General features: G+C 50.4%; 1 protein-coding gene across 1 annotated transcript; it reads left to right on the forward strand.

The window, feature by feature from the left end:
* Positions 1 to 520: 520 nt before the first annotated feature.
* Positions 521 to 22,434, forward strand: grin2ca (glutamate receptor, ionotropic, N-methyl D-aspartate 2Ca). The gene is made up of 13 exons (XM_049746155.2): positions 521 to 1,523; positions 8,791 to 9,238; positions 13,802 to 14,403; positions 15,851 to 15,965; positions 16,603 to 16,814; positions 17,697 to 17,865; positions 18,118 to 18,271; positions 18,343 to 18,468; positions 18,711 to 18,940; positions 19,017 to 19,177; positions 19,256 to 19,443; positions 19,503 to 19,735; positions 20,285 to 22,434. The coding sequence occupies exons 2-13, from the start codon at positions 8,807 to 8,809 to the stop codon at positions 21,830 to 21,832; spliced, it is 4,170 nt and encodes a 1,389-aa protein (XP_049602112.1). The 5' UTR covers positions 521 to 1,523; positions 8,791 to 8,806; the 3' UTR covers positions 21,833 to 22,434.
* The last annotated feature ends 916 nt before the right edge of the window (positions 22,435 to 23,350 follow it).

Genomic DNA, 23,350 nt, shown 5'->3' on the forward strand with positions numbered 1-23,350 from the left:
GTGTTAAAGTGGACCTCCAAATTTGAGCTAAAGCCAGACAAAGTACACATGTAAATGAATGGCGAGACCAGGGTCTGAAGTTTTAAGACCCGATACTTAATGCTAGCTGTGATTAAATGTTGGGAGGGGGGGCGGGGCAAACAAATGCCATTGTGTAAGGGGTTTGTTGACTCATGTCTTGATTCACGTGATCTCTAACCAGACTTTTGTTCGCAGTCATTAATCCTGGCCCGCCAGTGACGACACCTGCCTTGAGTGGGAACATTTTTAACCAGGCCAGTTGGAATCGACCTGACAGAATTAGTCCTTGATGGGTCACCCACCCCAAGAGGACGATTCCTAGAGAGAGCAGAGTCAAGGGCAAACCTGTTGATCAGAGCTACAGTCGGACCTGTAGCAGAACGCCTCCAAGCGATAGTCATGACGCATTCGACGGCGACGGGAGGGGAGAAAGAAAAGTGTCCGTGGAGTTGCAGAGCGTCCGGGAGGGAGGGGGGAATACACGGAGAGGAGGGAGGCGAGCGTAGAGGAGGGAGGGCGAAGAATAAATCCGTACTCCGTAATCATTAGAGCTCACAAGCCCTTCCTGTGACACGCCGCCGCCGTGTTGCTGTCAGGATTGCGAGAGCCCTGCTGATGCTGGACAGCGGGGCACAGGTGGGACGGGGGGCCGAGAGAGAAACCAAAGACGGGACAGGAAGTAAGGCATCAAGACCCCCCCCACCAAAAAACAGTTGAAAGGAATCTTCCCAAGTCAGACGGCGGTCTTGCTCACATCTGTCCCCCGCACCGTCGCCATCTGTCCGGCTCGCTTTGATGGAGCTGGAGCGACGGGGGAGGGCGAGGGGGGGAGGCTGGACGACGGGGAGTGGGGGTCACCCTGAAGCATCAGCCTGAGAAGGACAGGTGTCCCCACACCAAGATGGAGTACCGCTCATAGGAGGATTTGTTTTGCTAAGTTCCTGGCAGCTCTTTGCAGGTCTGTTTCCCTTCCAAGCATCCGAGCCAAGACTGGAATTGTTTTTCCCCTGGAGGTGGCCGAACAGCTTTCAAAAAAAAGCCTTTGCGCGCTCAGAGCACCCAGGGACCTTTTTACCTGCAATCCCTTACTTGAGCCACATGTCTCACCTTCCCAAGCGGACTATTTAGCCAAAAGTGAGTGTGAAGAGCCACCATGTGTTAATTTGCACGCTGTGATATCGCTCCATCACGCCGCATCCCCCCCCCCCCCACCCCCCGACCCCCACCTCCCCTTTCTCTCCTCCTCAGCAGCCAGAGATAACGTGACCTTCTGCCAAAATGCTGGAAACCATGCCGCCACCGTCACAGCGGGCTCCTCTGTTGCTGCTACTCAAATAGACTCAAACAAGTGAAGGAGGAGGAAAACGAAGACGCCGGAAAGGGCGAAGGAGAGAGAGAGAGAGAGAGAGAGAGAGAGACAGCCAGACAGGCAAATTAAGCGGAGGCTCAAGGAGAGGAATGAGCGCTGACAGTTCCGGGCTGGATGAGGATCGCCGACACAGGTAAGAACCTTCTCTCGAAGAGATGCACTTCAGAAAGTCGCGTGGAAATTTAAGTTGTGGAGGAATTCGGGTCCTCTGCAGGGAATCGGACATCCCACAGAGTCTGTGCGCAAACTGTTGCTGTAACTTAGCGGGTGGCCGGCGGGGCCGGTGGTCAGAAGTAGATCGATGAGTCACCCACCGTAAACAGTCGGAGCAGTTCATTGAGTGCCAAGAGGCACTTTGTCACCATGTGAGAGCATCCCGTGAAGCTTGAAGGCTCCGCACCGCCACTTGTGGCTCCTGACAAGCTCTCAGCAGCAGCAGGAGCAGCAATCGATAGCAAAGCGCCGCCGTTGGTCACCAGACTAATTGATCCGAACACTGAAAGCTTTGTTAAGGTGGCGCAATATGACTGATGAGTGTTTGCAGAATGCAAAGCAACTCAGAGACACAAGTTGACTGTTGACCCGGTTTGAGTTGTTGCAGTACTGCTTAAATCCTGTAGGTGCCAGTAGTGTGCGTTTCAAACACTCGCCAATGACTAAAGAAGAAGGCACTGACACTAAAAATTGTCTCTCGGCAAACTTGTTCGCGGATTTTTGCTAATTTGAGGATTTCGGGTGTCGTTGCAGAATTTAATGTCACGTTTGCAAGTGTAACATTTTAATTTAACACAGACACGTTTTGAAAGGCCTTGCAGGGAGGACGTCGTGGGTGGGGCAGTGCCCCTAAAGCGTTGAGAAACGTGAGGAGGAAAATATTTTTTTTCCGTTCATAAAACAATTTGGTGTCCTCCATTCAATCCCGACATGAAAAATATTTTTTTTCCGTTCATAAAATAATTTGGTGTCCTCCCATCAATCCCGACATGGAAGACCTGTGAAATCCACACAGATTATTCGTCAAATCCTCTGTGGTGAAAATCAGAGTGAAAGTCGAGAAGGATGCTGCCGAAGCACTAACTCAAATGATAAGGTGCTAATGAAACGGGGATAAAATATGACTTGTTTCACCTGAGTATGAAGGGGGCGTGTAAACAGAGGCGGGGCACTCCGGCAGCTGACGAATGGCTCCTCATTACGCCTCTTCGAGCATGTCCGGCAAAATATGCCAATGTGTGTAAACACACCTTCAATGCTGATCGTGTAGCAGGTTTGGAGGTGGGGCGGTGTGATACCACCGACGGGGGGGACATGTTGTCAAGTGTCAGGTCGAGCTTTCTGGCCTCGCCGGAGTTTATGGCCGCGCTCACGGGCACGCTCGAGTTCCCGGCCCATTGAAATTCAGAGCGTGGCATCGCTCGCACCTCCTCCAACGCAGTGCCCCCGCTGAGAACCAAAGCCGACACGCCGCAGGCTGAGGAGGGAGGGGAGGGAATGTTAACAGGCATCTCCATCATTGTTCTGGTAGCCGAGCGTCACGGCTCGCTCCCTGCCAGCTTTGTAATGGCAGCCAACAGAGTCAACAAATTCAGACCCGGTTTGAAACTTGGTAGACGTGACAGTCACAAGAAGAAGTCTCATTATAGTTAAGAAGAGCTCTGACGTCAACTCAATTTGTCCCAAAATAAATTTGACTACACCAAGTCAGGTGAAAATCGGCTTTGGAATTTTGAGAGGAAATCCCTCAGACGGGAGAAACGCATGAGATTCCATTTCACCGGCGGCCGTTTGAAAATAAATAAATAAATAAATAATTCAAAATACAGAACTACTCGCTCGCTCTGACACAGATTAGGACAAAAGTGGTCTGCTCATATGTGGATTACTGGCCGTGTGTGCGCGCGTGTGCGTGTCCGGGGTCACTTGCATGTGTGCAAGCAGCCGTCCAGTCGGCGGTGACAGCTGCACCGACGACGGGGGGGGCGGAGGGACGGCAGGGTGGGCCGGCTCTCCGCTTCTGGACGGGCAGCCACCCTATCCGATTAACACTGGCCTTACACTTATCTCCGCTACGTAAACACAACATGGCCGGTGGCAGGTCAAAGTGGGAGTATTCGTATCGTCATGGGCAAGCGCCAGGTTCGGGTCGCTAAGCTTCAGGTAAACATCAAAGCAACGTGTTAGCAGGGAAATGGATTACGCTGAGCGCGATAATCCGCAGCCAACAAACATGTCGGCGCGCAATCTGTTCAATCGGCCACAAAAGAGGCGGCTCGTCTTTCTTTGTCTTTGGCTCGTCTTTCTCGGAGATTCGCGAAAGCCCTACACGGCCCAAGCAGCCTCCAAAGGAATCAAAATGAATATTTACGGGAGCAAAGCCCCCAGCGCCGCACGCGCGCACATCACCGGCCTTTATTGGCACTCGTAAAGATCAAATTTTGCTTGATTTCAGCCCGGGCCAACCGGCTTAGATCCAATAACACTAAATCGCATCTTGTCCGCTTAATGAAGAGGCACGTTGCGCTTTGTGCGTCGTGGCCGAGGCGCCCCCAGCCGACGTCTTAATGGCTTTGATTAAAAGCGCAAAGCGGCCTCTCGCCGGTGTTAGGAGGTCTTCTAATGAATTAAGAACACAAACGATAAGATGGCCGCGAGATATGCCGGCGATGAACCCAGAGGGACTTTTGCGTTCTTCGGATTATAAAGCGAGTTGACTCTGATCAGACGGCGTGCGATGTCACAGATGGGGGGGGAAATGGCGCAATTTATGCTCTACTGTCATAAAATTTGGTAAATATGTCTGGAAAATGTCTGTTAAAAGACCCAGGAAGTCTGCCATGATTGTTTTTGGGCCATTTCCAGTTTCCCCCTTCAAAGATCAAATCCTTGTAGCGATGGCGTCTGATTGCTCCTCGATTTGAATTACGTTTACAAGACGAGTGAGTGAGGCTAAATTGCCACTTTTTTCACGACCTGCTATAAAACAAACCGACTGAAATATAGAACTTTCAAACGCGATTAATTTCCCTTCATTCCGATTGTAAATCTAAACAATCCGGAGGTTGAACAATGTCGTCGTCATCCTCAAAGCGGAATAGGAGCAAACGGCGTCGCAAAGGTACTTTTGGTTTTAGGCTGTTTGCGTTAAAGAGCAACAAGATATCGATGACGAAGGACCCGGACAGCCGCCGATCCGCGATCAATCAGGTAGCAGAAGGGGCGACAGGTGTGCATTGTTAAAATGACTGCGGCGCGGGCCCGATGCCCGGAATATAAAAGACGCCATTAAAGACAAGGCGCAGCGGCGATGACACGCCAGAAAGCCTTTTTCCCGCCGCAGCTTCACATTAACGATCTGGATCGGGACTTGACAGCGCCGCCGCGACTCATCGACCGATGGCGCTGGTGTTTTGTCGCCGACATCAGATAAAGAAATAGACAAGTTGAAAGGAGAGGGTCACCATAATAGATGGCTGAGCTTTGCGGGGAAACAAACGACAGAATACCAAGTAGCAGCGCTCGCGTGCGCCGAATGGAGCAAGCGAAGCAAAGCGCTGAACGGCTCTCGCGTTCTCGGCCAATCGGAGGCCATGTCGAGAAAGCTTCCTGTCGCTCGTCTGTCGAGAAAAATTGCTTCCGACTGGGGCTCGTTTCTTTGAATATCCTCATACGTGTTGGAATTAGCATAACAAAAAAAACAAAATGGCTGACGCCCTGTTGCGTTTCCTGCAGCACCATCGACTCGTTCATCGAGTTTTGTCTCACTGCTGAAAATAATCATCTGGAACATTCAAATGAAACACTCGTCTAATTGTGACACTTTCACGCCCAGCAATGTTTGGTCTCAGCCAAAACCTTCAAGCGCTAAAATTAGCCGCGTAATGGCTTCCCAAGGTCACCTTGTGATTTTCTCCTCAATTGTCCAATTCACATTTCCAGCGGGAACGGTTGTCCATATTTTGCTTATCCAAAATCTTCCATTTCCACGTCCAGCTATCAGTCCAGCTCCATAAATGTACGTAACAGTCAAAGGCCTCGGCAGTCATTTTCCCTTCGGTCTTTATCGACGTGGACGAGACAATATCGTCGCTCCTTCCAAGCATTGTGAGGAAATATGTCCTCTGATTACATTTTCCCGACTCATTTTTTATCCACAGGCAATGATGCGGGAGAGCGCTCCATCTGATACGTGGTGAAGCTGTGTCACATTTCCGCAGAGGGAAACGTCCAATCGCTCAGCGACATAATGCGTGTTGGCGGTATTTGTACAAAAGAACGGCTCAAGAAGCACAGACAGACCGAAACAAACGAGCGTTGTCCTTGCAATTATCTCTGATTGCTATCAAATTCGACCCCGAAATTAAGGAAGACTTGAGTTTTAATTTGATTTTGATTCGGACTTGACTAAAAAAAAAAAAAAAAAAAAAGGTTGAGCTGTGGTGCCACATCCAAATATACTTGAGATTATTTTAAAAATGTTGTCTGTCTCCTTGTCGCTCAATTTAACTTTGCCTGCAGGACAGATTGGATCAACATCAAATAAGCCAAATATAATTACAACCAAGAAGGATTAGATCATTCTAAAAAAAAAGAGAGAGAAAATAAAAGGAAATATTAGCATTCGTGTCAGGAAACGATTTCATCTCTTCAAGGAAACAACCTTTTGTCCTTCCTATTTTTATCGTGACTAAAGAGACACACGCTTGTTGGTTTTCACTCATCACAAATAAATGGCAAAGATGTTTCCTCAGCCTAACAGCACACCCTCCATTTTTTATTTTTTTTTTATTTCAATTTGTCCATTTGCCAACGCTGACTTTCATGAAGTGTCGCTCGCTGTCAAAGCGTGAAATTTGTGCGGCGGGCCGGCGAGATGAAAGCACAACCAAGCGACCACTTCCATCTATTTCAGTCCCGGGTTCGTGCCGGACAAAATGGCGGCACCGGCGCCGGTCATGCATCTCGACTTTCCAAAAGGGATGTCCCGGCTGACTTTTGATCCCCCGTCAGGCTTCATGAACGTGTTTTTTATTTAATTTTTTAGGGCAGTGCTTCTCAGCCACAGTTTGGAATTTGATATCAATGATTTTGCAGGGATGCGCGTAAACATAATCAAACATTTCTGCATTTAAAAGCTCGAGCGTAAAACTCGATATAGCAGGAGCATGTTGTTTAGCAAAGTATTGCCATCATTCTCTTTGCGGTCACGTCACATGCCGGCACGCTCCTAAAAGACGTCCAACATGCATGGGACGGTGTCCACGCGACGCCTTACACGTGATCCTCCGTAAATCATCTGCTAACCTGATTAGCCGCCACCGCGGGGGAGTGAGTGAACACAATGATATTAGCTCGTGTTTTACCTGCGACGGTACCGGAATGCCTTTGGAGGGGGGAGAAGGGGGGGGTCAACCTGCTTAAAAGCACGCAGCCATGAAACGGCTGAAACACAACAAGCCCATGGTAAAAACCTGTGATGCGCGAGAAACGATTTCTTTTCCGATAATTTGCTGCTTCTCCAAACTGATACCGACAAGCAATACCTTAATTTTGCATACAGTGCACTTTACATCATTTTAGATCAATTATTAAATATTTTTTTTAAATTTTGTTTAGCTTGTGAAGTTCTGATTGACAGAGCGGGAAAGTCGAAGGTTCTGCGCAATGACATGATCCACGTTTCAGCTGCGACAGCACGGCAATCGTTTGCGGGTTAATGCCTTTGACGGGCGAGTGTGCGACGTGGTCCAAATGCTTAAAAGGCTCCTGACCTTGCACGCGCTCAATCAAGACAGCCAAACGGCTGAGGCGGACGCGGCAAGGTCGAACACGGATGCGGAATTAAACCAAACAGAGAATGAGTCATCAATAACTCGCTGACAAGAGCTCATCGTCGCCAAGCGTGCATCGCCGGCCAATAATTACAGTTGACTTTGACGGGGCAATTTTTTTTTTTTTTTTTTTTTTTTGAGCGGTGAGACATGAGGCCCAGATTGTCACAACGGTGAACTCCAGTTTTTTTGCTCATGACTCCAAAAAGTATTAACAATATACTCTCTTTGGTGTTGTTGGAGTTTAGTTGGGGACCTTCTCTGCCACGTCTTCTTGCACTCAATTACCTTCCGTACAGCGCTCGCCAAATCTCCTGCGCTACAATCAAGCCGCGGGGCTGTGACGCTTGACGGGGATTACCGAGGGATTACAATATGGTCCCCCCCCACCGGGACGCCATTACATGCCGGGTCGCATCTCTAATGGGGGAACCGGCGTGCCGCGCACCCCCAGGGCCGCCTGACGCCGCCCGACGCCACGTTGACATTGCGGGCGTTCTGCCGACGTCCCCGACAACGCTGCAATCTGAGTTTTCAAAGCAGTAAATTACGTTAGCTAGCGCTGGAAAATCCAGTCCATTAGCAAGGTCGCACAAAGAGCTGGGATTAGTGTGAAGGCCAACTTGGTTGGCCCTTTCAGGAGAGTCATTTCGATGAGGAGCCACCGACGGGGAATCAAAACAAATGTTTGCTGCCAGCGATTGTAGACATTTGTGTTTCTCGAGCTCCCGGGGCACACTGGGGGTCTGCCAGGAATATCGCTTCATTTTCTGAACCACTATACGAACTTGATTTTGATAAAAACATGTAATACATACAATACAAATAATAATAATACAAACTTATAAACATTTTATTTACATAAAATTACGAGTTTATGATTCTGGCAAAAAATGTCTTTCCTTGTAAACTTTTTCCGGAAAAATTTCAACTTTGTTCTTCCAAAATAATGAATTTATTATACTATAATGACTTTTCAATTTCATGGGGTGTTTAGGGTAACACATGGCCATTAGATTTAATTGGCGTTTTGATCATTTGGAAGAAAGTTTCCTTTGAAAGCCAAAAAGTTTGAGGACTTGTGGTAACGATGTCAGTTCATGACAAGCAGACCGTTGGCAGATTAAGTTTGAAAAATTAAGCAACAGCCTCAAGCGTAATGTCACGAGAGAGAGTGGGCTGGCATGGGGGGGGCACAAATCCTCTTGTTCTCCATTTGTTGCATTAAACACTGGCCACCATCTGTTGTGTTGGAGCGCACAGCACAACAGCAGCGAGGCGGCAGATGCCACCCTAAGAGCCCCGGTCATCTGCCCCACGCCGCCGCACGCCGCCCCACGCTCTAAAAATACGGCGCTGAGCCGCCGTTAATGGCCACAACGAGCGGCAGTGGACCTCTAAAATAAGACAACGAGCTGCGGTGTGGATTACTGCGTATTTGCGCAACATAACACAGAAGGGTCCACTTTATGCTTTAACTGACTTTGGAGTGGGCGGGACCAAAAGAAAAACAATCCCGCAGTGTTGAGAACCAATAAAGTAAAAAATGTGTCTGTCGACTCCTTCCTGCAGGCAGTAGGTGACTGAGATGGGCGTTCGCTTGAGCGCCTCCTTGTGGTGGCCTCCGCCGTCGCTGCCGCTGCTGCTGCTGTTGCTCGCTAGCGCCGCCCCCCGCTGCTCCGCCCGGCCCTTCGGGCTCCCGACGCCCGCCGTGAACGTGGCGGTGGTCTTCAGTGGCTCGGCTTACCAGTCAGAGATCAAGGGGCGGCTGAGCCGTGAGAACTTCATGGACCTGCCTCTGGAGGTCAACCCCATCACTGTGCTGGTGAACAACACCAACCCCCGAGCGCTGCTCACCCGCATCTGCGACACGCTGGCCGCTAACCGCGTCCACGGCGTGGTCTTTGAGGACAACGTAGGCTCCGAGGCTGTGGCCCAGATCCTGGACTTCATCTCCGCTCAGACCGGCGTGCCCATCGTGGGGATCAGCGGAGGCTCCGCCGTCGTCTTGCCATACAAGGTCAGAGCCGCCATGTTGCGTCCATGTCAGAACTCAAGAAGTACAACTCAGACTTGAATTCTTTTTATGAACCCAACATCATCCTTCCATCACATGACCAAAAATGTCAACAGGAGGTCGAGAGTCCACCTCAGGGAATTTTTGGCTCAAAATAACAAAATAAGGCCAAGACGGCTCATTCTATCCGGTTCAGTCCACAGTCCAAATTGAACCCAAATCCCACCGCGGCCCATTGATAACCGCAAGCAAAAAGTAGAAGGTCTATGTGAGGGCAAGTAGAAAGTCCAGGTCACAACGAGCCCTCGCTTGGTTCAGGGCTCGACACGAAGCCAATCTCCACAACCGGACCTTTCTAAAAGTCAAACAGAACTTGAATGACACGTCATGACACACATGAGTGGATTGCAGCTCTGTTTATTTGCTCTGAACCTGCCGAGGTTTTTCTGACCTTTGTTTTTGTCAGGAAAGACCCGACCACCGATCAATCTTGCCGTCGAGTCGCATTTACGCCGGCAATTTGCCGAGGCAAACTTTTTCAAATGGCTCTCAAGTCAACCCTCTTATCGCAAAGGAACCAAAACTCAAATTCTCTTGATGTGAGTGCACCCAAAGACTCGGTCAAGGTGAATTAGCAGCCTTAAGACAGGATGAAATAATAGCTAATTACCTCGCGTCCGGTCCTCTGAGTGCTAATTAGCAGATCCAAAATGGACATCAGAGCGTTCCAATCTGTCATCTTTACATGACTTTGCGTGCCGCCGGACAACTTTACAGGGTCAAAATATTTGGTGGATTCACTTGTGCTCAAGTTAAAAAACACAGGGTGTTTTAAATTTAGCCATCATCAACCAAGTGTAATCTTCTGCGAATACAGTTAGCTTTGGAAGCTGCCTTCAGCCTTGAAAAACACCAAACAATTCCTGTTGGTTTCTAAGCGGGGCTACAAACCTGTTTGCACGCCAATAATTGAAGTCTAAGTGGAAAAGTAAGGCGGTTAAGCGCCGGAGTCCACATGTAATCCTTTCAAAATGGCTTCCGTGTCACCAACATTTCCTCTCCTTCCATTTCTTTGTCCGTGAAATGTTTTGTGTTCCCTCAATCTAACGAGCTGTCCGTGGCTCCAGAGTGGCAATTTGTTGCGTCGTCTCAGCTTGTCGTATTTACGATACCGGCAGCACATGATGTCATGAATAATTTAGAGCAAAACGTGGCTGTCGACTTCAGCTCGTTTCGCTTGAATCAAACGCTCCCGATTGGATTTGCTCCCATTTGCTTCACCCCTGCAGGACCCCATTTTGCGTACAAGAAAGCCGCATTTCCACTTTCTTGAGAAAAAAATAATATTATCACTGCAGGCCGCTCTCTTGTGCAGAACGGATGAGTGAATCGTTTGACATTAACTTGACCTTGTCCTGGCGCCGGCCTCTGGGGTGCCATGCCTCTGAGCCGCTAATGCTTCCCATCCCTCACCTCCGTTCTTAACGTCTCTTTTCCAGGTGCGACCCGCTCGGAATACATTAGCACGCAAACCGGCGTATTAAGACCCGGGCGCGCTGGCTGTTAAGATGAAATAGGAGCGCTCGGCGCTCATTAGCTGGAGAGCGACGCTAACTGCGGACGGCCGGGCGGATACATCATGTGGTGTTGCGTTTAAAGTGGCTTCACCCATACTGTGATTTTACTTTGCCCTGCGCTTTCAAGGGTCAAGGGAGGAAACGTTCAATTTTGATCATTTTTGCTGTCGTTATGTTTATTGTGCTCCAATTCGATGCGTGCCTACAGTTGCTAATTCCAGTTTGCCAAACAAGCAGGCAATCGTGCGTCCGCTTCTAGTTGCCGGGCGGGATCCAGGTGACGTAGGCCAAGCAGGACGCCGGAGTGGGTCCATATGTCGCGGCAGCCGGAAGTCACATGACAGAAAAACAGGCGGCTTCAGCCATGTTGATTCGTTGCTCTGCTTTGAATCTTCTCCAAGCCGACTGATACCAAGCTCCACTTTCCTTTGGCTTGTTTTGGACGCAATCCCGAGACTATTAATAGACCCGTGTCACCTTCAGCCAAATTGGAGTGTTTCAGTGCAGGTAGCGACTCCATATGGCTCCTGTTAAGACTTGTCAGAGCGCCGTTTGCACATAGCGCTGTTTGCTAAGAGCGCCGTTTGGCCCTCTCCCGTCAACAGCTGTTTGCAGATAATCGCCGCTTCGCCGCTCTTGTCGAACCCTCATCAGGTCCGACAGCTGCTAATCTCGCGGCCCGCCGAGCTCCTTCGCATGCTAGGCGATGTTTCCAAAGAGAGCCTTCGCGCGAAACCTCGGGAGGTGGGCGCCCAAGAAGTCTCCCGCCGAGCACCGGCTAAGATCGATCCAGAGGATGAAAAGAACTTTAATGAACTTTTTTTTTTTTCTTTGCCACTGTAAATGTAATCTGAGCGCCGAGACGCTAAGCTCTCCACTCAACGGTTTTAATCGTCTTTAGGACTGCCGACTATTACTCTGCTACCGGACTATGGAATTATGTTCATAATCGTGATGGTTTTGATAAAAGGTCTCGCAGAACTCGGTACCACTTGAATTCAACCGGTAGACGTCAGAATCTGGGAATCCCCCGCTGAAAAGCAAAGCGTAGCGGACGTGCTAGCACTTTAAACTCTGACAAAGAGTCACGTTCTGACCCGCCAGGGGAATATAGTGACACCCCGCGCGGCGCTGTCGTCTCACTCAAGCGTTTCTCCGATAACTGAAATTCATTTACTAGACTGGCACGCTGGGAAGATATAAATACAGCGCTTTTAATTAAGCAAAGATGAATGAAGAGCCAAGATAATGTTCCTATTTTCCAGTATGCTCTCACTTTTAAGACATAAAGGCGCAATCGAGTAGAACGATAAAGTGACTTTGGGAAAGTGTCCCCTGACATTCTTCAAATAAAATATTTCAGCATAGGAACAATTTTAAACACACAGCAGTCAGAGTTGCAAGCTAAGCTAGCACACTCGCACAGCATCGATGATTGTATTTCTCTTCGGTGGCACTTGAAAGGGAGCGAGAGAGAACTAAGCGGTTTTTCCCACAGCCCAGCAGAGTGGAGCAAGTGGGTGGATTTAGTTGTGACGTCGGGACTCATAAGATGCTCATACATCATCGGGCGGCCTTTCAAGGACGCCGAGGAGTCAGGCGGAACAAGATCACAGACCTGCCGCCAGTCTCGGGGTACTTGACCCCACTCCACTTGTGAGGACCCCCCCCGCTCACAAGAGTGCTTTAATTCCCCCGGAGAGGAGAAGGTCAAGATCATCCCACAGCTTTGAGAACCCGACTGGGAAAGTCCGACACTAAAGAGGCACAAACGGGCTTTTGCGATCTGCCCATGATTCAGAATCAAATTGCATCGTTGCGCAATAGCGGCTCGGTTCAAGCAAACGCTCATCTCGGCCTTGAGACAATGGACCAAAAAAAAAAACAAAAAACATTGTGTTCAAACCAGATCAGGTCACAAAGGCGGTTTCATGATATCCAAACAGTAAAAAAAGAAAAATTAATAAAATAAAATAAATAAAAAAACAACAACCTAAAAATTAAGTTTCATGATATCCAAACGGTAAAAAAATAATTAATAAAATAAAATAAATAAAAAAAACAACAACCTAAAAAAATAAATCAATGAATAAAACTAAAAAAGCATATTTCAGTAAACGCTGAGACAATTTCTCTGAGTCAGCCACATATTCGCAGTCTAACTCTGGACTTGGTAGAAAATTCATCAGGCCTGTCAGTTTCGTTTAGGCCGGTCACCGGTGTGTGCCGCCGTCTTAACGAGGCGCTGGTGGATTTGTTCGTAGAAATTAGCAGCGACGGGGAACGGCCCGCTTAAATCAGCTAATATAGAACTCAGAACTTGCTTGGCTCAAAGGTCGTCTTCCATTTGCACTGTTTTTAAACAAAAAGTTTTGTGTAAAGTGTAACTTGTGACTGAGCAAGATTGGATGACTTCACTCGAAATATAGCATCGCAGGGGCTCGGCTTGCTTGATCCCCCCCACAAGGTTCTGACGTTGGCCTGAAGGTTAAATCTTGACAATTACACAATTTCTGGCACCAACTTTGAAAGTGATTCCACCACAGCACCACCGTGTCGGATCTGAAATTCTGTCATAGAGGTTTCGTTTCAGTCATATTACTTTTCAGTGGAGAGTCCCCCACCAAGGTCACAGATGAAAAAAAAAAAACAGAAGACCTGCCTGCCTGCCTTCCGCACAGATAGCAGCGTTTCCTCTTCTGCATTTGAAAATATGCGGAGGCTGCCCAGCCAAGTGAGACACGTGCTTGAGGTGATGAATGAGTCTGGAGCGTCCAGAAACACTTGGGCACGTCTGAACGGCCGGCCGAGAGTCACTTAGAAGATGACGGAGAGCTTCCCGCTCGCTCGATGTTACGCAACACAAACTGAGTGTTTATTTGATGAACAGGGACTGCATTAACCACCGAATGAATATCCCAGTTGTGGGGCGTCACCATCTTTGCATCTCTGCCATCTTGGTGACCCTCGTGTGATGTCCTCCCCGCAGGGCGAGGGTTCCAACTTCCTGCAGCTGGGCTCGTCTATCGAGCAGCAGATCAACGGCGTGTTCAAGGTGATGGAGGAGTACAACTGGGACAGCTTTGTGGTGGTCACCAGCCTGTACCCGGGCTACGAGGCCTACGTGGACTACGTCAAGGCCTACATCGACAGCAGCTACTTCATATGGGAGCTGCAGGACGTGCTGAACTTCGACATGTCGGCCGACTCCTCCAACGACGTGCGGGCGCGGCGGCTGCTGCAGCAAATCGACGCCCAGGTGCTGCTGCTTTACTGTTCCCACGAGGAGGCCCGCTACCTCTTCAGCATGGCGGCCGAGGCCGGGCTGGTGGGGCCGGGCTACATCTGGATTCTCCCTAGCCTGGCAGTGGGCAACCCCGACGTGCCGCCGCCCGACAGCTTCCCGGTGGGACTCATCAGCATCATCAGCGACCGCTGGAGGCTGAGCCTGAGGAAGCGGGTACGCGATGGCGTGGCCATCGTGGTCAAGGGCGTGCAGAGCTACCGCAAGCAGAGGGGTTTTTTGCCCGAGGCCCACAACGACTGCCACAATCCCGTCAAGACCTCCGCCACCAACGACACGCTCTTCAGGTAAGCGCCGGAGACCTGAAGCGATACAATCAAGGCATTAGCACAAAAACATTTAGCTTCTTGTTACTGACTCCTTCTTGGAATACTTCCGAAGTGGACACGGCTTCGTCTTTCTTGACCCCCTGACCATAATTCAAAATTCCACTGTCACACTTTACTCACCGACGAGAGCCTCGATCAAATCGGCGAAGGCCTTTTGGGAAACCGAGACACTCGTCCGCATCAAATTGCGGTAAACTGAGCGAATCTCTGCGAATGGGCGCCAACACCAAGTCATAAATTTGCAATGAAAGTGTGGCGAGGTGTTTATTTATGTACCAAGTCATTCAGGGATCAGAGAGGTAGGGCCACCTCTTCTCGGGGAAGGCCTCATTCATATGCGTGTTTTGGATGGAGTCTCTGCTAGCGTGACACCCAATGAGATTTTGAGCGGGGAAAGGATCAAGGAGGGGCTGAGTGAATTGATTGACTCCACCGTGGAAACATAACTGGCTCCACTCGGGTGATATTTCCTGCTAATACATTTTGGCAGATGAACTTTAATTATTTTTGGTGGTCGATCTTTTATTTGCCTGAGATTTGGGGGAGTTTGGGACTCAAGACTTCCTGAAAGAGCATTTGACATCTGGAGACGCCACGTTCATTTATTTATCCGGGACTATTTGGTGCGCCGTGACAGATTTATGGCCACTGTCAGTCGGCTAAACTGCGTCTTCACCCGCCACCATCCATCTCGTCGCGCCTCCGAGACGACCGCACGATGGAGTGTTAGGGCGAGTCGCTGCTGACATACAGGTGCGGCAAGTGTCTGTTGAAAGCAGATCGTTAGACTGATCAAGAATTTTGGAAAGATGGAAAAAAATGCTTTCCGAAGAGGCAAAGTCAGAAAATCTGATTTTAGTATTCAAACAAGGTTATTTGGGGACACTGGCAGCGGTCGGGTTGCTAATGGAACACTCGTCTGGTGTCATCAGCGGAGGCGAGACAACTCGTGTGAGGCCAAACTGTCCGTGAAAAAAAAAAAAAGTGGAAACGATAGAACATTATCCCGGACTTTGATTCCACGATGATGGCTCTCAAAATAACCCAGCGGGCACAATTTGAAGGTGGATCGGACAGAACAAAGCTCTTTGCTGTCTTCCCTTCTTGCACATCAAACACGAACAAGCCTTCTTACTCTTCTGGCCGCCTTGCTGTCGGGAGAACGAATCAGTTAACCTGCCAATTGGATTAAGGCAGATTAGCCGACTGAGGCGGACTTTCATCACCTCCGCCGGAGTACGAGAGCGACGCCGTGGGTACGATTTAACGGCAATTGGTGAAAACAAGCAATCAAAAAAGAACCCAAGACCTCTTTCAGAACCCAAACTTTCTTGTTTATTTTAATATTTAATCTTCAAATTTAATGTAAAGGAAGCGGCTAAAATGACTTTTTTGTTTTTGTCAGACACATGCTGAACGTGAGCTGGGAGCAGAACGACTTCTCCTTCAATGCCAACGGTTACCTGGTCAACCCGGCAATGAACATCATCACTCTGGACCGGGAGAGGCAGTGGGACAAGGTCACATGACGTTAGAACCGGGCTCCCTCCTTAGCGCTTGATTTACAGTGTTAATTGCCGCACCAATTAGCCGGCGTTTTACGAGCAGCTTTTAGTGGCATTTAAATTCTGCCGCATTTTGGCAGCTCACTTTCGAGGAAGCCTCAGCAAGCGTGATGCGTGCCTACGGAAAAAAACGTAGGAACGCGTCGCTTCTCATCTCGGTGTATTTTGCAGCCGTTTGAAATTCCACCGGACTCGATTGAGAGACAACGAGGTAAATAGCGAAGCAGATCGGCGTGACCGATGGCAAACATTCGCAGAGGATGACATGTTTGCTCGCCCTTTTCCCATCTCTTCCTCCCGATTCCTCTTCATCGAGCGAGAGTTGCCGGCCTAAAGTTGCCGGCTCAGTTCGTCCCCTCCTTGCGAAAGGAAGAAATCAAATCAATTTCCTCTCAAGTGTCCGCAAACGGCAGCCAGGTCCTGGATGAGCGATAACGGCGGCGGCAAAAAATTGGGGACGGCTGCATTAAGATGGCAGATTGTGATAAAAGAATGTTCGGCCGGCGCATGCTCAGCACTTTCATCTCGCGCTCATTGCTCACATGTGTCGCTACTTTAAAAGTGAAGCTGATTTATTGATCTCAAATTCCAGGTGGGAACGTACGAGATGAACATCCTCCAGATGAGGTACCCAGTGTGGCCCCGCTACGGCTCCTACCTGGAGCCCGTGTCTGACTACAGGCACCTCACGGTGGCCACGCTGGAGGAGCGTCCCTTTGTCATCGTGGAGGCCGTGGACCCGCTGACCGGAACCTGCGTCAGCAACACTGTGCCGTGCAGACGACAGTCCAACAAGACCGAAACGTAAGCGGACACCAAAACAATCGTCACCAGAGTAAAAGAATCAAACTAACAAAAAGGAGCTTCAGTTCCTTCCTGTAACCGGATCGCGCCGCTCAAAAGCGGAACCATGGGGGAAAATATTTCTTCATGATGAACAATTTGGGGAGTTGCTGATAAACATCCTCAAACGGATGAGCGAATCCCAAGTCGGGAATCTGATCAACAAGCCTTTTCACAGTCAGCTAATTAGCGACCCGATGAGACCGCCACTTGGAATCTCCGCCAGCATTCCGGCGCGCTAACGTGGCCCGCTTAATTGATTTCTTATCACACGCATCAGCGCGCAAGATGGAGAGCCTCGTCTCCCGCCGTTTGCGTCATATCACTCACGTGGAGGCGTGAGGCCCGTCGGACAGATCCTGTGATGGACCCTTTGTTGTTATCCGCCGCTTGACGGGTACGGAAGCCGCCCGCCAACGTGGTGTCAGACAAGTCGGCGGCCGATGTGAGTCAGTGGAGCAATCTGCATGTTTGAAAAGGAGGAAAGGCTGAAATGACTTTCCAGCGGAATACAGGAGGGCGCCTGCAGTTTTCGGGCCGCTGGCCAAGCACTCATGTTTGAAGTGTGGCTTCCGCGGACGTGGTGCTCATACAAACAAGCCGCAAAAAAAGTGGCAGGGTTCGGGTTTCGGGCCTGGGTGTGGGTCGGTACGCAGTTGTCGAGTATCAACACGTTTATTTGTCAGCTAATGGCGCTGACTTGAAGGTGATAAAAGACAGCAGGCGAGGTCAATACTCGGGCGCGCTCGCACGTGCCGCAATCAATCGACGGCCAAGTAAAAGACTTCCCGTGCTGGTAACGAGCCTCGTTCATCACGTTCGACGTTTGGTTTCTCGCCCCAGCATCGTGGGCCACACAGAGCCGTACACCAAACTGTGCTGCAAAGGCTTCTGCATCGACATCCTCAAGAAGCTGTCGCGCAACATCAAGTTCTCCTACGACCTCTACCTCGTCACCAACGGCAAGCACGGCAAGCTGGTGCGCGGCATCTGGAACGGCATGATCGGAGAGGTAATTGTTTTTGAAAGAAAAGTCAAAATGTTCAAATATTCTATCAAACTAATTTATGTTGGCGTCAAAGAACTCCTTTTATCAAACTCCTAAGTTTATTTCAACATAGCTCCTTAGCACAACCATGGGACAACATGGTGGCACAGCACTACTTTTGTCTAAATGAAGCTCTTCAATTTACTTCAAGATAGATTTCGGGACCCAATGTGCCACAAGATGACGGCAAAGCACTACTTCTTGTCCCCCTAACAGGTATTCTACAAGCGTGCAGACATGGCCATCGGCTCGCTGACCATCAACGAAGAACGCTCGGAGATTATCGACTTCTCTGTGCCGTTCGTGGAGACGGGCATCAGTGTCATGGTGGCCAGGAGTAACGGCACCGTCTCGCCATCTGCCTTTTTAGGTCAGACAAAGAAATTGGATTTGATAGAGTATATTTTGAGTTTTTTGTTTATATTTTGGTTGCACTCGCAGAGCCGTACAGTCCAGCCGTGTGGGTGATGATGTTCGTCATGTGCCTCACCGTGGTCGCCATTACCGTCTTCGTCTTTGAATACTGCAGTCCTGTGGGCTACAACCGCAGCCTGGTGACGGCCAAAGGTCAGCTAGCCGCCTCCCTCCTCACTTGATCACTTACAAAATCAATAGATAAAAGTTTTATATTGGTTCTGAATTTTACCCCAAGTACTGCCTACAGAAATACTTAAGTCCCATCAACATGACTGACATTAAAATACAGTAGCATAGTAGACCTAAGTGTTCAGTGGAGATATTCCTTTACGTAGCACTAGAGGGAGCCGGCGAGCCACACTTTGACCGAAGCGTTTGTCACCCATGCGCAGATCCCGGCGGTCCCACCTTCACCATCGGCAAGTCAGTGTGGCTTCTTTGGGGAATCGTCTTCAACAACTCGGTGCCCATCGAGAACCCCAAAGGCACCACCAGCAAGATCATGGTGCTGGTGTGGGCTTTCTTCGCCGTCATCTTCCTGGCGTCCTACACGGCCAACCTGGCCGCCTTCATGATCCAGGAGCAGTACATCGACACTGTGTCCGGGCTCAGCGACAAGAAGGTAAAGAGCGTGGCTCTAAGGTGGACTTCCAAGCGGGTTGGGCGGAGTTTGCTGAACGGGGCGGGGCCTCTTGCAGTTCCAGAAGCCTCAGGAGCAGTACCCTCCGTTTCGCTTCGGTACGGTACCCAACGGCAGCACGGAGCGCAACATCCGCAGCAACTACCCTGAGATGCACTCGCACATGGTCAAGTACAACCAGAAGGGGGTGGAGGATGCCCTCAACAGCCTCAAGACCGGGTAGGTGTCGGCCTCGAGGAACTTCCTGACTGGAGCGCCGCCACCAACTTACGTGCTCTTTGCGATGGCCGCCGCCAGGAAACTGGACGCCTTCATCTACGACGCCGCTGTGCTCAACTACATGGCGGGAAAAGACGAGGGCTGCAAACTGGTCACCATCGGCAGCGGCAAAGTCTTCGCCACCACAGGCTACGGCATCGCTCTGCAGAAGGACTCCCGCTGGAAGAGGCCCATCGACCTGGCCCTGTTGCAGTTCTTGGCCGATGGTAAGCTCCACCCATGACTCCTTCGGCCCGATCCAGAGGTGTGTGATCTTGCGTGGCAGGTGACACCCAGAAGCTGCAGACGGTGTGGCTGACGGGCATCTGCCGCAACGAGAAGAAGGAGGTGATGAGCAGCAAGCTGGACATCGACAACATGGCGGGTGTCTTCTACATGCTGCTGGTGGCCATGGGCCTCAGTCTGCTGGTCTTCGCCTGGGAGCATCTGCTCTACTGGAAGCTGCGCCACTCGCTACCAAAGTCCCAGCGCCTCGACTTCCTCCTGGCGATCAGCAGGGTATGTTTGAGGCACCCCCACTTTTTACTGGAGGAATTCAAAATTCATTTTGGTCTCCAGAATGAAATGTGTGATCAAGTCTTGGCTAAGCTCAGTAAAGCGTCGCAGTGCAGTTGATAGCGGGCCAAACAAGCCTCTAAAAAAACAAAACAAAGTGGAGTAAAGCCAGATGAAAGCAATAAAATAAGTCCGACTGAAATATTGCGGGCGCTTGTGATCCGCCAGCACCTGCATTTAAATTGCCCGATTAACAGACGTGTGTGCGTTGGCCAAGCGGCGAGCAGCTCGTGTGAGGAAGTGCGAGCATCAGCACTTTTTCTTATCATCTGTCTCACTTGCACGCGAGTGTTTCAATGGTTTTGATGGCTCACTCTGACTACTTTTTATATCACATCGGGGAAAATCAAAGAACTTACAATGTCCTACTCAAGCTGGTTACTTCAAATGTCTCATGGAACTATCGGCATCCCGGGTCAATTATGTCAAAAGGATCGGACTGGGCGGGATAGTTCTGACTGTCGTAAAACTTTTGTGTATGTGTGCGTGCAGGGCATTTACAGCTGCTTCAATGGCGTGGAGCAGACGGATCGCAACGGCAGCATCCAGAGCCCTGATGTCACCAGCAACTACTCGCAGGCTAACATGCTAAAGATGCTAAAGACGGCGAAGGACATGGTGTCGTCCGCCCGGGTGGAGAACTCCCTGGACAGCGCCACCAAGACCCTGGAGAGCTGGAGCCGGCGAGGGGCGGCGGCAGACAACGCCCGGGCCGGCCTCCCGCCCCGCGTGGCCGCCGACGTGGCACACTGCCGCCTGCCCTATGTGACCAGCATCGCTGACAACCACATGCCCTACCCGGTGAGGAGCCGCACCCCAACCTTCCCCATCCACTACGGGGATGGCGCCGCCCAGCCCCTCCTGGACAAAGCGAGGGTGATCACGCGACCCACACCACTGCGCTACACGCTCCCTGCCCGCAACAACCTCCTGGAGAGGACGCTGCCCATCTCCAGCCTCAGCAGCCCCCACCTCGCCATGCCCGACGTGTCGCCCAGCGCCCAGCCCCATCACGCCGGCCGGCTCTATGTGGAGAACCCGGTGCGCCACCCAGCATCACCTTTCGTCACCTACCGGGAAATGCAGGTTCCCGGCATCTATGTGGAGCATCGAGCCCCCCTGAGGAGGAAGCTGAGCTACCCGCCTGACTGCGGGGGCCGCAGGAGACGCAGCTACGTGCTCGAGTCCCCCGACCTGAGGTCGAGGGCCGACTACGACGAGCCGCGATCCTGCCTGGCCGAGCTCAGAGCCAACCAGCTGATGAAAAGCCACACCCCTTGCACCACCCCGGGACACTACCCGAGTACAGCCGCCAGCTGCAACTCCTGCATGAAGTCGTACCTGGAAGCCGAGATGGACGACGTCCCCCTGCTGGGCAAGGACAAACTCAACCGCAGAGCCTCTTTCCTTAAAGCTACCTGGGGCAACGAGCGCATCCGGCAGGTGGACGAAACTAAGCCGTCCACCTCCGCCTCGCCCCGCCCCGCCGACGTGCCCGACCTATTCCCGCGGGTGGTGGTGCCGGCCGGCGCCAAGCCCCACAAGTTGTACGGCAGCCTGGGACACAATCTGTCCTGCTACCCGCTGGCCGCCGAGCCTGCCTACTTGGACCCGGCCCACATGGGCTCATACCCTTACAAGCAGAAACTCAAGTACGCCGACCCCACTCGGCTACCGTCGTACCGGGAGGCCGTCTTGCAGAACCCTGCCGCCCTGCGCCGCTCCTCATCCACATTGGTGCACAGACACTACTCCACCTACCTGAACTCTTACTCGGACCTGCCGGTGTACGTCACGCCGCCGAGCCAGTTCTACAACAGCCCCAAAGACCTGTGCCACCTGTTGCCGTGCGCCACCCACTGTCCGGACCACGGCCCCGCCCGGCCCGTGGCCTACCAGAACAGTGTGTTCGGGGCCGAGCGGGACGAGCCCCTCTCGGCTGGCAGGGCACGTCGGCAGGTGTTGGTGGCGCGCCGGGTCAACAGTCCGTTTGTGCCAAAACCCTGGGGGAGGGTCTCCAGCCTGGAGTCAGAGGTGTGACAAAGCAAAAAAAAAATGAACGTGAGCACCACCAGTGTATTTTGAGAGCTCGCCTCTCGGTTCTCCGTGCAATAAAATCACAAGACACTGACTGCAGACTGGGATGAACCAGGAACAAAGTCTTTAGAAGCATTTAACAAGTTAACCTCTGTCATTTTAAAATGCTCCTACACTGGTACCTTGACTTACGAGTTTTTCAGGTAACAAGCAGTGTCTGGATGGAGTCTCCGTTCTGCTTTTTATGGTTTTATACAAGACAGTGCTGTTTTCACTCAAGAACTAGATTCAGCTTTTTGGGGACCTGGAACAGATTCATCAGAATTTCCGTCGTCATAATTGAGAAAACTGAGCACATTAAATTTCCACTCTTAAGTCAAGGCGCCACTGTAGCTATATGTGTATAGATATATACAGTATATAACTTCACATTTGTTTTACTTTTCTAAAATGTTTCCAAGTTGAATTTTTTTTTTTTTTTGCCATCACTATTATAGCGACCAATCTTCCGCTCACAAGGGAAACGTATATGAAAACGTGTAATGTGTATTTCCGAAGTTACACTTCCCTTTAATAAACAACAAGGTCAACAGACATTCACTCAAGCGGCCATTTTGTTTGGACTCTTTTCACACACTCGGAACACATCTACCTGACCCACAAAATAAAGTCTCAGGAGGCCATGCCCAAAACTGCACAAAAAGTAGTTTTCTTCACAGCAGCCGCTTTGGGGCAGTTTTGCTCTTTTTCATGATTCTTTAACGTTTTGCAGAATTGAGCACTCAAAGACCGTTAACAGTACGTAATTTGGTGGACATGTCTATAATGACGCCTGGAGGATAAACGCTATAAAAGTGGATAAAATAGTTTGCCTTTAACTTTGTGTTCTCGGCAGACACGCTTCCCGCAGACAAGGTGTTAGTCAAGTGTTTCATCAAAACGCCCGCTTGGCTCCATGTTGGCTCACGTCCACATTTACGCACACACACACACACACACCGAGTGTGACCCTCATTAGCTGGGCAGCGGTGATGTGCAGACCCGCCGGTGCTTTGATGGATCCTTGAACTCTTGCTGGCCTGCAGAATTGACAACAAAACCACAGAGGATGGCGAGCAAATTGTGAGGAACGCTCTTTTTGATCTGTGGTTACCTATCATGAGATCATTAGCGGATTATTTTGGTCTTTGCTGTTTAGAATGGTGAAGCTCCAGCGTGGCTCCTTGTTGACCTTCACGTGTCTTCTTCCATCATCATGTCCTGATCTCCCTTTTCTTTGCGAGCATCCACAAGGGCAGCGTGAGCTCCTCTCATCACCTCCACGCCACCAGTGGAGTCATTATGCTCACAAATTGCTGCTCTCCAGCTGATGTGACGCCGGACCGGCCAGGATGAAGGGAGACTCAAGCGCTCACGTCTTTTGGTAAATTGCTTCATTTTTGCGTCATTAGTTCCAGGCCAAATTAATCGCTGATTTGAGAACTCAACTCCACAAGACAGTTTGACTTGGATACATACAAT

The sequence above is a fragment of the Syngnathus scovelli genome, chromosome 16 (genome assembly GCF_024217435.2).
Source record: "Syngnathus scovelli strain Florida chromosome 16, RoL_Ssco_1.2, whole genome shotgun sequence".
In the NCBI taxonomy this organism is placed as follows: domain Eukaryota; kingdom Metazoa; phylum Chordata; class Actinopteri; order Syngnathiformes; family Syngnathidae; genus Syngnathus; species Syngnathus scovelli.

Bases quoted from the DNA above. Each gene is read 5' to 3' on its own strand.
- grin2ca (XM_049746155.2), top strand. From the start codon at position 8,807: ATGGGCGTTCGCTTGAGCGCCTCCTTGTGGTGGCCTCCGCCGTCGCTG. The intron at 14,404-15,850 runs GTAAGCGCCGGA...TGTTTTTGTCAG, and splicing joins ACCAACGACACGCTCTTCAG to ACACATGCTGAACGTGAGCT. The intron at 19,736-20,284 runs GTATGTTTGAGG...GTGTGCGTGCAG, and splicing joins TCCTCCTGGCGATCAGCAGG to GGCATTTACAGCTGCTTCAA.